Raw genomic sequence first — 13069 nt, forward strand, 5'->3', positions numbered from 1 at the left:
AGTGGTGACCTCATACAAGCAGTATGGCCAATCTCGCTTGGACCTCCTCTGTTAGGCAACATTAATAGGCCTCTTGTGAAGTGGTCATAAAAAAACAAAACGAAATTAAATTTGCTAAAGAAAAAAAAAAAAATAGATTTTTTTTTTTAAGTAAATCTGTATATATCCCTCATGTTTCTGGACATGATAGCTGCTGCATAAATTACATGTATTTTAGTATCTCCACACTCAGGAGAACCACCCAATGTTTTGTTTAGGTACACTTATTGTGAGTGTTACACTTGTTGTTGTAAGAATACAGTATATTCAGTGTTCTCCACAGAAAATTTTGCCAGACGGGTGGCATTAAGACACAGCCGGGTGGGGGCAGTTGTAATATTTTGTAATAATAATTAAAAATGTTGGAGGTTATTGCCCACACCTGCCAGGACTGGTCAGACTGGTGGTCAGTGGTCTAACACACACTGCTGGCTGTGCTCACATAGTGCCTCTTATAATAGGTAAAAATTATGTTTTTTTACTTTTATAAGAGGTCTCCTTGAGCCGGGTGGAGCACCCGGGAAACAGGTGCTGGGGAGAACACAGCAGTGTGTCTGTTGCCCTATTTAAACCACCTTCTAATTTTCTGTATTTAAATCGCAAATAGTTAAACTGAAATGGATTCTACTAAATACTAACAGTTAGGAAGGGGGTTAAATTGCCCCATGACAATACTTGTGTCCAGTGTGTATTTCCTGGAGATGTGCAGACATGTAGAGGAGATATGAATGAGGCCAATCTTGGCTTTGCAGGCTGGAGGAGGGGATCACTGGGTAGAGTAACACTTCTTATATTAGTGAGGATGTCGCAGCTTCATGGCCAAAAGTTTTGAGAATGACACAGGTATTGGTTTTCACAAAGTTTGCTGCTTCAGTGGTTTTTAGACCTTTTTGTCAGATGTTGCTATGGTATACTGAAGTAAAATGACAAGCATTTCATAAGTGTCAAAGGCACTTACATTACAATTACATTAAGTTTATGCAAAGAGTCAATATTTGCAGTGCTGACCCTTCTTTTTGAAGACCTCTGCAATTCACCCTGGCATGCTGTCAATCCACTTCTGGGCCACATACTGACTGATGGCCGCCCATTCTTGCCCAATCAATGCTTGAAGTTTGTCAGAATTTGTGGATTTTTGTTTGTCCACCCGCCTCTTGAGGATTGACCACAAGCTCTCAATGGGATTAAGGTCTGGGGAGCTTCCTGGCCATGGACCCAAAATTTAGATGTTTTAATCCCCGAGACACTTGGAGCACATTGCCATAAGGCAAAAGTGATAACTATCATGCTGGAAAAGGCATTGTTCAAAAGCAACTTCTCCCAACCATCCAAGAACAGTTTGGTGATGGAGGATGGTTTGGGACCATTCTTTATTCATGGCTGTGTTCTTATGCAAAATTATGAGTGAGCCCACTCCCTTGGCTGAGAAGCAACCTCACACATGAATGGTCTCAGGATGCTTTACTGTTGGAATGACACAGAACTGATGGTAGCGCTCCTCTTTTCTTTTCCGGACAAGATTTTCCAGATGCCCCAAACAATCTGAAAGGAGATTCTTCAAAGAAAATGACTTTATCCCAGTCCTCAGCAGTCCAATCCTTGTACCTTTTGCAGAATATCAGTGCAGATGCACTCACACCTGCCTGCTGCAAATCATGAGCAAGCTCTGCACTGGTGGTGCCCCGATCCTGCAGCTGAATCAACTTTAGGAGACTATTCTGGTGCTTGCTGGACTTTCTTGAGTGCCCTGAAGCCATCTTTACAGCTATTGAACCTCTCTCCTTGAAGTTCTTGATGATCCGATAAATGGTTTATTTATGTGCACTCTTACTAGCAGCAATATCCTTACCTGTGAAGCCCTTTTTTTGGCAAAACAATGAAGACTGTATATGTTTCTTTGCAGATAACCATGGTTAACAGAGAGAGAACAATAATTTCAAGCACCACCCTTCTTTTAAAGCTTCCATTCTGTTATTCTAGCTCAATCAGCATGTCAGAGTGATCTCCAACCTTGTCCTCGTCAACACTCTCACCTGTGGGAGAGAATCACTGACCTGATGTCAGCTGGTGCTTGTGTGGTTGGGCTGGCATGCAGTGGAAATGTTATTTTTGAGATAAAGTTCATTGTCATGGCAAAGAGGGACTTTGAAATTAATTGCAATTCATCTGATCACTCTTCATAACAGTCTGGAGTATATGGAAATTGCCATTGGAAAAATTGAGGCAGCAGACTTTGTGAGAAAAAAAATATTTGTGTCATTCTCAAAACTTTTGTCTATGACTGTAGTGTCAAACATTCCTGATCACTGGTGGAGGTGTGTGGAGCAGAGGAAACACTAATAGCAAGCCTTGTGTACGTGCTCCCCTGAGATGCTGCTGTGTAATTATACCATGCATGCTCTGACTTGTTACTCATCACCCCTCACTGCACTGTGGGATGATGTGTGCATCCGAGGTTTAAATTCAGATATATATCCTTTTATTATATACATTATTTATGGTACATGTGCATTTACTGACCGTAGACTATGATCAACACAGTTTCACCGTGAAAGTGAGGAGTGTGAACACGTTTGTGACATTAAACCTTGCCCGTTTTATTGCATACATCGATTCATCTTTTTACTACTTATATACAACATCAATCTAACAAACAGGATAAGACAAGTGGTAATATGCAATGGTCTTTAAATGCAGACACTGTGAATTACACCCAGCATACAGAACAACAGAAGTGGTGCTATAGAGATCTCTGTATATACATTATAAGAACACATACTGAGAATTACACCCAGCATAGAATATAAAGATTTATAAATCCGCAGTCGTAGAGTGAAATCTTGGCAGCACTTTTTACGCTCAGCCGGCCCCACCAGCTCAGTAATAGGGGACAGACAACATGCAGTGGTTGTATAGTGTCTACCATGAAATATACAGCGACCTCTCCCAGCCCCCTTCACCCACACAGTGATCAGGGGCAGCCCTCTCATTGTCTTTCCTGTAGGGAGAGTCGGTCATTAGGAAGCTGCATTCTCTGTGCTCAGCAGGACCCGTGCTCTCCTATCTGCCCGGCTGCATTACTAACAAGACTGTGTCTGTGTTGTGTTTTTGCAGATGGCCCGGAGTTGAGGAGACATGCTGCGGAACACCATGCCTCACTTTCCCACGGCCCTGAATGGTGAGCAAGTTTTTACACACATGGCTGTGATAACTGATGTCCACACAGGGAGTGGGGGGGGGAGTTTGTTTTTCATTTTAGATCACTCTGAATGTTCCCTCACAACTTCTGGTTCTGCTGAATTGTGTATCCTTATAATTGCCAGACATCTGTTTATAGTAGTCCTGTGCTACATAGAAATGCCCTAGTTGGTGTTGGAAAAAAAGAACACTGAGAAAAGCGTTTTTCTTTTTTTAATAGACCCCCATTTTCCCTGCACTTGATTGGACAACTGCTGTGGGATTCAGCCAGTCGGCTACATTGATACCTGTACCTTGCAACCTGTGTACTTTTAAACTTCTCCAGGTTTTAATGCCTGGCAACTCAGCTGCTATCCGTACCGGTGAGGATGAGTTCCTCTCGAAGGGCCCACTAGTCGGCGTTCCGCTTTAATCTTTAAACTATGGTCCAGTCACCCGTCATATATAAACAATAGTTAGAATAAAAACTCATCATCATTTATTTATATAGCGCCACTAATTCCGTAGCGCTGTACAGAGAACTCGCTCACATCAGTCCCTGCCCCATTGGGGCTTACAGTCTAAATTCCCTAACACAGACTGGGTCAACTTGATAGCAGCCAATTAACCTACCAGTATGTTTTTGGATTGTGGGAGGGAACCGGAGCACCCGGAGGAAACTCACGCAAACACAGGGAGAACATACAAACTCCTCACAGATAAGGTCATGGTCGGGAATTGAACTCATGACCCCAGTGCTGTAAGGCAGAAGTGCTAACCACTTAGCCACCGTGCTGCCCACATCTCTTGTCTTATCTCTTGATGGGATTTGTTAGGTCTTTCTCTGGATCAGCATAGTCAGAATTTAGACGATATTAAACGTTTGGAGAGGTTTCTTTGTTTCCGTGTCACTGACTTAGCAAAACAATTAATTTTTCAGTTCTATCTAAAAGTTACCGTATTTAAGGCCATCTGGCTGTACTAGAATGTAGCCTTTACTTGTCTACTGTCTCACTGAGGCTGACACTAGGAATGGGCGGTCATCAAGTAGATAGATTTGTAAAGATAAATGACTGAAAAATTAAGTGTGTCTGTAATAATAAGTAGGTTATTTTTAAAGTTATATGATTATTTTTTTTATTTTTTTTTTATTAACTTTTTTTATTTATTTATTTTTTTTTTTGGCAACGTTTATGTTTTGTTCATACTTGACGCCTAAATGAAATGTTGGCTGGTACTCCAGTTGTTCTAACTATTCTCCAAGGTCTTGGCAGCTGACTTGCCTCAAGCAACGTAGAAACACAGGAACACTGCTGGCTGCGTAGGATTCTGGGTATTACATATTCTCTGTACAGTGCGGCATAATATGATTGACGCTAAATAAATGCTGATGATATTATGCTGGGGAATGTACATATGAATTCTTTGGAGATTTGAAGACAATACAGAGATGCAGCCAAAAATGCAATGCCTAATTTGCATAGCAGAACCCACAAAACAATTATGCAAAACACCCCACTATATGTTTGGCTATAACCCTCTAGACTAGATGTACTCCAAACTTGCCCAATGTTCCTAGTCTTTGGGCTGTGATATGCAGGTACCTGTCACTTTTACACGTTATACTACCAACCTACTGAAGGACAAAGTTTTATATATTCTTTGTCATTCTTGAAATATAGCATTGTCTGCCTGAGCTGTTCTTGGATTGGTCATATGTTGACAATTTAATTTTTCCCACTATTGATTTATATTCCTACCAGTTCAGTCATTTAATTCCTGCAAGCGGGCGACGTGCCAGTGTTGGTTTATTTAAAGAGATTTGCAGTGTGTGTTTTGCATCAGCACAGAGCACTTTCCTGGCAGGGGAGCTTGCCAGCGAGATAAATGGAGGCTCGGCTCTGTATATCTGTATTTTGTGGCATTAACTTGTTCAGTGGAATTAATAGCAACCTCCACAGAGACTGTAAATTCATCAAGTCCTGCTTAAAGTATTACTTGATGTTCTGTTGGCTGTTTACAGCTTGTTAGATGTGTAGAAGGGATGTTTTCTATTGAGTGTTGTGATTAGTCTCTAAACTATGCAGATTAGGGATGTGTGAATGGTAAATAGTATATCCTTATGGCACATACTCTTACAGTCTAGTACTGACTAGCAGTGTCATTTAAAGCACGTGTTCCATGTGGATATTGTACTGAACTACTTCTGACGTGAGTTGTACAAAAGATAAGGCACAGGATGTCTCCAGGAGTCTAAGGTACAGGTGACCTAGATTATTCTATACAGGGGAGGCAGGACGTTCTATAACGCCTGGGGCGCAGGGGAGGCGGGGCGGTCTGTAAGGCCCTGGGATGCAGGGGAGGCGGGGCGGTCTGTAAGGCCCTGGGATGCAGGGGAGGCGGGGCGCTCTGTAAGACCCTGGGGCGCAGGGGAGGCGGGCGCTCTGTAAGGCCCTGGGGCGCAGGGGAGGCGGGGCGCTCTGTAAGGCCCTGGGGCGCAGGGGAGGCGGGGCGCTCTGTAAGGCCCTGGGACACAGGGGAGGCGGGGCGGTCTGTAAGGCCCTGGGATGCAGGGGAGGCGGGGCGCTCTGTAAGACCCTGGGGCGCAGGGGAGGCGGGCGCTCTGTAAGGCCCTGGGGCGCAGGGGAGGCGGGGCGCTCTGTAAGGCCCTGGGGCGCAGGGGAGGCGGGGCGCTCTGTAAGGCCCTGGGGCGCAGGGGAGGCGGGGCGCTCTGTAAGGCCCTGGGGCGCAGGGGAGGCGGGGCGCTCTGTAAGGCCCTGGGGCGCAGGGGAGGCGGGGCGCTCTGTAAGGCCCTGGGGCGCAGGGGAGGCAGAACAGAAAGGAGAACATGTTGGGACCCTACAGTAGTTTTCCACAGTGAAAACTCTTATGGATTCTGGTAAAGTGATGTCACCAAGCTGCCAGACGGTGCATAAAGCCTCAGCTCGTCCGGTGGCTCATTCAGCAGAATTTTGCTGATAGACTGCAGGGTTCATGTCTGGTCTGATTCACTGCTCAGACCTCTCAGTGGAACTCTTATCACATACTTACACTTATCATACGATTCCACACCCTCAACAGGGAGGTTCAGCCAGTTTCATTCACACCCGTGACTCGCATGGTCCGATACCACAATGTATTCATCTTCCTCCTCCAGTTCATTAAAGATGCAATCTAGTCGTTGCATATAGATCCAAAGCCCTTACATTTTGTATTCTATAGCGGTAATTGTCATTGACCATCTTATATTAACCACCGAACGGTTATGTCACTACAGTGTCGCTTTTTCTAGTTCTTTTCAGCCTTTATAAAGTATTCTTTATTCTGAAAATATTGGAAACAAATAATAGTGCGGTACCTTCTTAGTTACAAAGTATGCCTTATATAGGGGCTCATTGTGATTAGACCACAATGTAAAATGCGCAACGTACCTATCACTGTGTTCATAGAAGTATTTTTTCTTATCTCTGACTTGACTCGGGGAGAACAGGGGAAGGGGGAAGGGAGCGCAGGCTTGGGTACAGTAAAGACATTTTCACATAAATGCACATTCTACTTAGTGGTTGGCACAGAAACACCTGTCAGGAGAATCTATATTACGGGTGGCTCCAACAGCGGAGCAAACCTCTGTGATGAGGATCTTCAGCACGGACCTCTGCAGTACATGAGGATTCTCCTGCAAGTCCTGCATCCCGCACAATGCTATGACAGGTTGGACGTGTCGCACTGTTACTGTTAGTTGCTTCATGGGACTCTCAGGCAGCCTGTTGGTTAGGGCCTCCAATTTAATATAGAATTCAGGAGCCTGTAAGTCAGTTCTAGGAGCCAGCAGGGTCTTTTAAAGAGCCAGGGAAGATGTGCATCCGTCGGCATAAATAAAACGACTCCCGTAAGTTAGGCACCAGCTGGCGCATTGTGTTACTGGACTCCTGTGATTCGCCCAGCTGTAGGGGAGAGCTTCCATATGCAGGAAATTGCAAAAATCCAACTGACGGCAGACTCCGTCTGTAGATGTAACTTCCCCTGCAGTCATGGTGGTAACCGTTTTCTTAATTCTTTCCTCCTTTGTGACTAATCACTGTGGTGATACGGTGATTGTCTGTTGTAACAGTGGTGACAGCAGCTTTATGTCCGGGAGGTGAAGTCGCCGTTTGTATAGATGTGTTTGTAACAAGCTCCTCACCCGAGATCGAAATTCTAACCTTCACCTGTTTTGTTTACAGGCGGGCCAAACATGTGGGCCGTCACCACGGAGGAGCGGGCCAAACATGACAAACAGTTTGCCAGTCTGAACCCGGCCGGTGGGCTGATTACCGGTGAGTTTCCACACTGCACGTAAAGTTGCTGACTAATCTTTCTGTGGTTTAAAGGATGATTTTGGAAATTATATGTCGTATAATGCTTCAATAATACCTATTTTGTTCCCTATGAGAAAATATGTGAGTTTTCTGTGTGGTTTTAGTGTCTGAAAGTGGAAAACCGCTGACAGGAAAGCACTTTAAATTGATAAGAGATTACTGAAATTCACCATATAATTGTAGTACAGGAATTATCTGTGGCTTAGAAGTCGTTGCAGACGTTACATTCAGTATTATCGCTGTGTCAGGTTCCCTACAGGGAAAGTGTCATGTGGATTCACTGCTAAACTTTACACGTAATTTGGAAGTAATTCTGCTGAGATTTTATTCTTTATCGGCCTATGAAAGATTGGCGATGCTTTCTTCATTTCTCTGCTAAGAATTATCAGTGTATGTATATCGTGAACCAATTACACATATATATATATATATATATATATATATATATATATATATATATATATGAATTATGCGTGTTATATACTGCAGCATTATAAAAACGGACATCAGCACAGGATGAATAAATGTCCATTTGTAATGTTATAAATCTCCGCCCCGTCCTCTGTTCTGTGCTTCCTGCTTTAATGCCGTGGGCGGGAGATCACGTGACGCTCAGCTCATGTGATCAAGTAGAGCCAATAGGCTGAAATATGGCAGCCGTCGTAGCAGCTGCCATATGTGATGTGACAGTGATTTTGTTTAAATAGTAATGTATTACAGTGCCTCCCCCACAGAGTCATTTGGGTTCATCTCCTGGGTAAAACCTCTATGTGCTTCCCCTAACGCTGAGATCTCTGTCATGAGAGAAATCCAATGTGATGTCCTCTCTCCACTACACTGATTACCATTGCAATTGAAGCATTCGCTATGTGATTGTGTAGTCCCCTGATCATTCAGGATTTGGGCAAGGTTCCTGTGAGGGGAAATGTTGGCCTTCTATTTGTATCATTATACAGATATTATTGTAATGCAGCAAGAAGTCCGTCTGTGACGGTATCGTGTCCGTTATTTGGAGAGATTCCAGACAAACTGAGCCGGTCCACCCTACAAGGGCTGAAGGCTGGTGCTCCCTGTAGTTTTACTGCTATTAGCTGGCCAGCTCAGATGTTCATTCTTCTGTGTTATCAGCCCTACCACTAGGTGGAGCCGGCTGCTGCTCCTCACTTCTGCTCAGTCTTGTCAGTAGCTGGATCTGCAGATATATGTTCTCTGTTTATACTCTGTTAATTCCTTCTTGGTCATTGTATAATTTTGTATTGTAATTATGCATTATTCATCGCTATCTGTGCATTGTGTAATACTGTTCACCCCCTATGTATGGCGCTGCGGACCATTTGTGGCTCCCTTATAAATAAAAGATAATGTACAGTGGACCCTCCACCAGTGCATATTAAAGTGGGAGACATTATTCTATGCACATAAAACAACTGGGCTTAGACGAATTAATCGGTGACATTGCTTTTGAGAAGGTTTTGTATACTTACTATCTTTAGATGTCCTCAGGAGTTTGATAAGACATGGTTATGTGACGTGATTAAAACCTTACTGCCCCTAACCTGAAAACTCCTGGTGTAGAGCGGCCCCTGTCTAATTTACCACCTAAAACTCCTATAGTTACCAGGTGTCTGTCTCCCTTTCCTTTGTATGATGGTGTGAGCTGTTTGCTTAATGTAACCATCATGCATTGCAATCTTGAGTTTTAGTATGGTTTTGTGTACTTTGAGTTTTTTCTTGATTATTGTATTTCATAGAATAGTTAAATAAACATATATAAAGAATCATTGCCTACATCCTCACTCTACATCTTTTGATTATGTCCTATTATAATTTGATACAAGTCCCATAGTTGAGACTGCAGTATTTTTAGCTGCTCTGGCATCACTGGCCCTGCCCCCATGTATGAATCCACCAATCCACAGAGTGCATTCCTGGCAGCAAGTCTGCAAAGCTGTCACTCCAACTCTGCCTGCATAGGCGGCAAAGCACCTCCAGTCTGGCATGGCAACTTAATGCAAGAGCACATGAGCGACATATTTTGAAAGTTATTTAACACTACTGTTATTTAACACCGGTTTACAGCTCTGTGATATACAGCCTATGATATTGTTTTTTCATATATTGGCTGTACTTGTTCTTTACTAGTGTATTGTATGATACTTAGAAAATGGACATAAGTAGGCATTTAAAATGTGATCTGTATATCTTTAGCACACATTATATTGTAACGCATGTTTATATACTGTATAATCAAATATCCATTTAATTTGCTGTTGTATGTAGGTAGCAGGTAAACAACAATTGCTCACATCCCTTAGCAGCAGGTTAATAATCCCACCAATGCCTGTATCTGATACTTTGCCAGGCATGACAGCCTGGAAAAATGTGTATTTATATGATGCTCTATTCAGTCATCAGGCGTAATCTGAGCCACAGGTTTTTCAATCCACACAGCAGTGACAATTGTCTTCTTAAACAGTGTGGTCCTAGTGTATCCCCCTCTGCCTCTGCTGTAGAACTAGATGGAAAATGTAAGGTTCAGTTATCTGATGCCTGGAGGACCCTTTGATGACGTCCGTTCCTGTGTTTTACACATTAAGAAGAAAATGAAAACCTTGTTTTAAAAATAAGTAAACTTCCAGAATATTAATGAAACTAGTATCGATCATATCTGGAATTAATATAAAAGTCATTTCAGCTATTTTCTGTAATTGCTCTCTGGGGTAAGTGTCTATCTGTTCATGTCTGTGGGGGAGTGACCTGTATGCTTTGGTGATAGTGAGGTAAAATGAAAAGTGATCTTACTGTGCAGGTTATTAAAGTCTTCCTGTTATCTAACGTTAACATTACAGCCTGACTAAAAGCCCATTTGCGATTTACAAATATGAACACACATACCCATATAAGGTAGAATCTGTACAGTTAATGCATTGTTTAAATTAGTTTTTGGTGATTTCACCTGTGACACAGACATCATGTGATCCCCTGCAGCCAATGTACTGAGAGCTGGCGACTGGAGGATGTCACAGGAGCCCGTTCCGGCCAGTACATGGGATGTAGAGAGGAGCAGAACTGGTCCTCAGAATATTGGCTTTGTGCTCCCAATCCTAGCGACACAACACCACAGAATCAGCTGATCATTGTTCCCCCATAGTCATAGGCTAGGTGCGAATGTACATTGTTAACCCAATGCTGTTACTTTGTGACAGTACATGACTTAAATCCAGACAGAGGTGATAGGATGCAGCTGGCCATTTGTCACAGTATTCCAGTATATTTGAGGTTGGTCTGGGAGTGTAGATATGTTCAGCTCGTGTGACTCACAGGTAGGATATAGCTGTCTCTGTCTCTATATCGAACTTCTGTCTGTTTTATTTCAATAAAGAGAGAAACATGCACCCTTTAGACAAAGGTTTCCATTCTTCTAGATTGAGGAAGTGATTTTTCTTTAACCACAGGAAAAGTTTAGGGCAGCTCAAAGCTAATTCTAAAATAAGTTTAACTATTTAGAGAAGTTATGGACACTAAACGCCTAAGTTGTGTTTGAAACCCTCTTAGTGCTCCAATATCAGCGCTGTGGGCCCAGTCTCTGTCTTCTGCCTCTGCATAGGTCAAACTGTTGTGATCTGAAATAGGGATCATTAGCCCCATTGTGTTGGTGTAAGTGAGGGTTTCTTCAAAAGAGCAATCAGGCCTGGGGTTTTACCATATTTTCAGTAATGATCTTCCAATCATTTTTTAGTGGTGTGGAGTGATCATATAACCTAATGTTTCCAAAGGCTTGTTATCATCTTTCCTTATTCTGTAAAAACAGCCGGGTGGAGCACCCGGGAAATAGGTGCTGGGGAGAACACTGATCGTTCCTGAACCACCTTAGTAGGAGCCTTTGTGATCTGCAGATGTCTTCACTATAGAATTCTCAGACTGGGGCAGGAAGATACCCTAGAGTCCACTATACCAGTATTCAGAATCCAGTTTGCCTTTAATAAAATTGCTGTTTTAAATTCCACCGGCAAAATCAACAAAAGTGATTTGCAATATACATTTACTCCCTTGTCCACTTTAAAGGGATTATTGCAGAGAGAAATTGCTGAAACATAATCCAGAAATCTAAAATATATTGTTTATTGAAAAAATTATTGGAAGTCTGCATGTGAGAAATGAGATCCCTGTAACATTATATCTGACAGTGGTAATTGTAGAACCATATCTGTAACAGTAAAATGTGTGAGCACTAACCCGCCTAATCCCTGTATCAAATTCATTTAGTTTTGAAACCACATTTCATTTATTTATTTTTTTAGCAGTGGTCACACACACATCTACAATGACATTGCAGTTATCAAACCTATTATGCGTTTGTATTTCTCTTTATGTAATACTTACGTGTTTTTAGGCTCTTTAGTGTTATTAATCGTGTTACAGATTTTCTTCACTTTACATTGTATCTCCAAGTTGTTGTATTTGTGTCTGCCCGATATGCTTAGTCTGTTACTGCTAGTTTTATGCCCCAAAATGTTTAATTGTGTGCAGAAAATAAACATTGCATAATAGATCTTTGATGTGCTGTGGATTCTATTCAAATCCTGTTGTTTAAAGGGCACATGGCTTATGTGGTTCATCTCCGTGCCAAGCTTACAACGTATTTAATTATAGTGTGACATTCTTGAGCTCCCCAAAAGGGGCAAACAAACAGCGGTTTTGAAACGCTGCAGAAATAAAGAAGCTGTTCTGCATTTATCTGTCTGATGCATAGAAAGGATGAACACTACCTGTCATGTTTCTGCTGGTTTTAATGAATATCCCCTAATGAGTGAGGGCTAAGCACTGCAGTGTTACTGTGCATTAAACACTGTGGTATTTATATAGATGGTAAGAACTCTTAAGATACTTTTGGCATTTGGTGGGGACATTTGATGATTGCTCATGCTGCGGACAACATGCTGGGGCTCCTTCATGTTTGTCCAGTTGCAACAGAGCTGGTTTGAGTGGTGGAATTTGACCCCCTCCCTGCTCTAAGTGGCAAAGCTTGGTACTCTGTCTGGAGGCTTCGCTGGGTAAGACTGCTGGGCACTGTTAGACACATGCTCTTGATGCGATTGGATCAGGCCAGCTCTGGAAATAGCTTGTGTATGTAGGTTGCTGAAAATTCCCCCAGATCTGCAATTCCAAAGTGCAACTAAACCAGGAAAGATGAAAATGTCATGTATTAGTGGATGTGTTAGCATTAAAATGCCACTTGATACCAAGTTATCAGTTCTGCAGTATCAACTGACCCGGTCAATTGTAGTGCTTTTATTGTGAAGTGGAAACATCTAGGAGAAACCGCCCGGCTGCATAGCTGTAGGCCACACCTGATCACAGAATGAGACCGCTAAGTGCGTAAAAACTGTATGTCCTCTGCACTCACTACAGAGTTCCAGATGTCTCTGGTTCAAGAACTGTTTGTCTGGGGGGCTTCATGCAATGGACTTCCATGACCGAACAACTGCACACAA

General features: G+C 42.6%; 1 protein-coding gene across 3 annotated transcripts in view; it reads left to right on the forward strand.

Annotated features, from left to right (window-relative positions):
* ITSN2 (intersectin 2) overlaps positions 1-13069 on the forward strand; it is a 121303-nt gene that overhangs the window by 23542 nt on the left and 84692 nt on the right. For 2 of the 3 annotated variants that reach the window (XM_075201353.1, XM_075201355.1), the window contains exons 2-3: positions 3154-3217; positions 7440-7532. In XM_075201353.1, coding sequence (XP_075057454.1) covers positions 3175-3217; positions 7440-7532 — 136 coding nt within the window. In that variant the 5' untranslated portion in view covers positions 3154-3174. The remainder of the gene's footprint in view (positions 1-3153; positions 3218-7439; positions 7533-13069) is intronic. The other variant, XM_075201354.1, reaches the window with a different exon arrangement.

This window comes from Mixophyes fleayi, chromosome 3, assembly GCF_038048845.1.
Source record: "Mixophyes fleayi isolate aMixFle1 chromosome 3, aMixFle1.hap1, whole genome shotgun sequence".
Taxonomy (NCBI): domain Eukaryota; kingdom Metazoa; phylum Chordata; class Amphibia; order Anura; family Limnodynastidae; genus Mixophyes; species Mixophyes fleayi.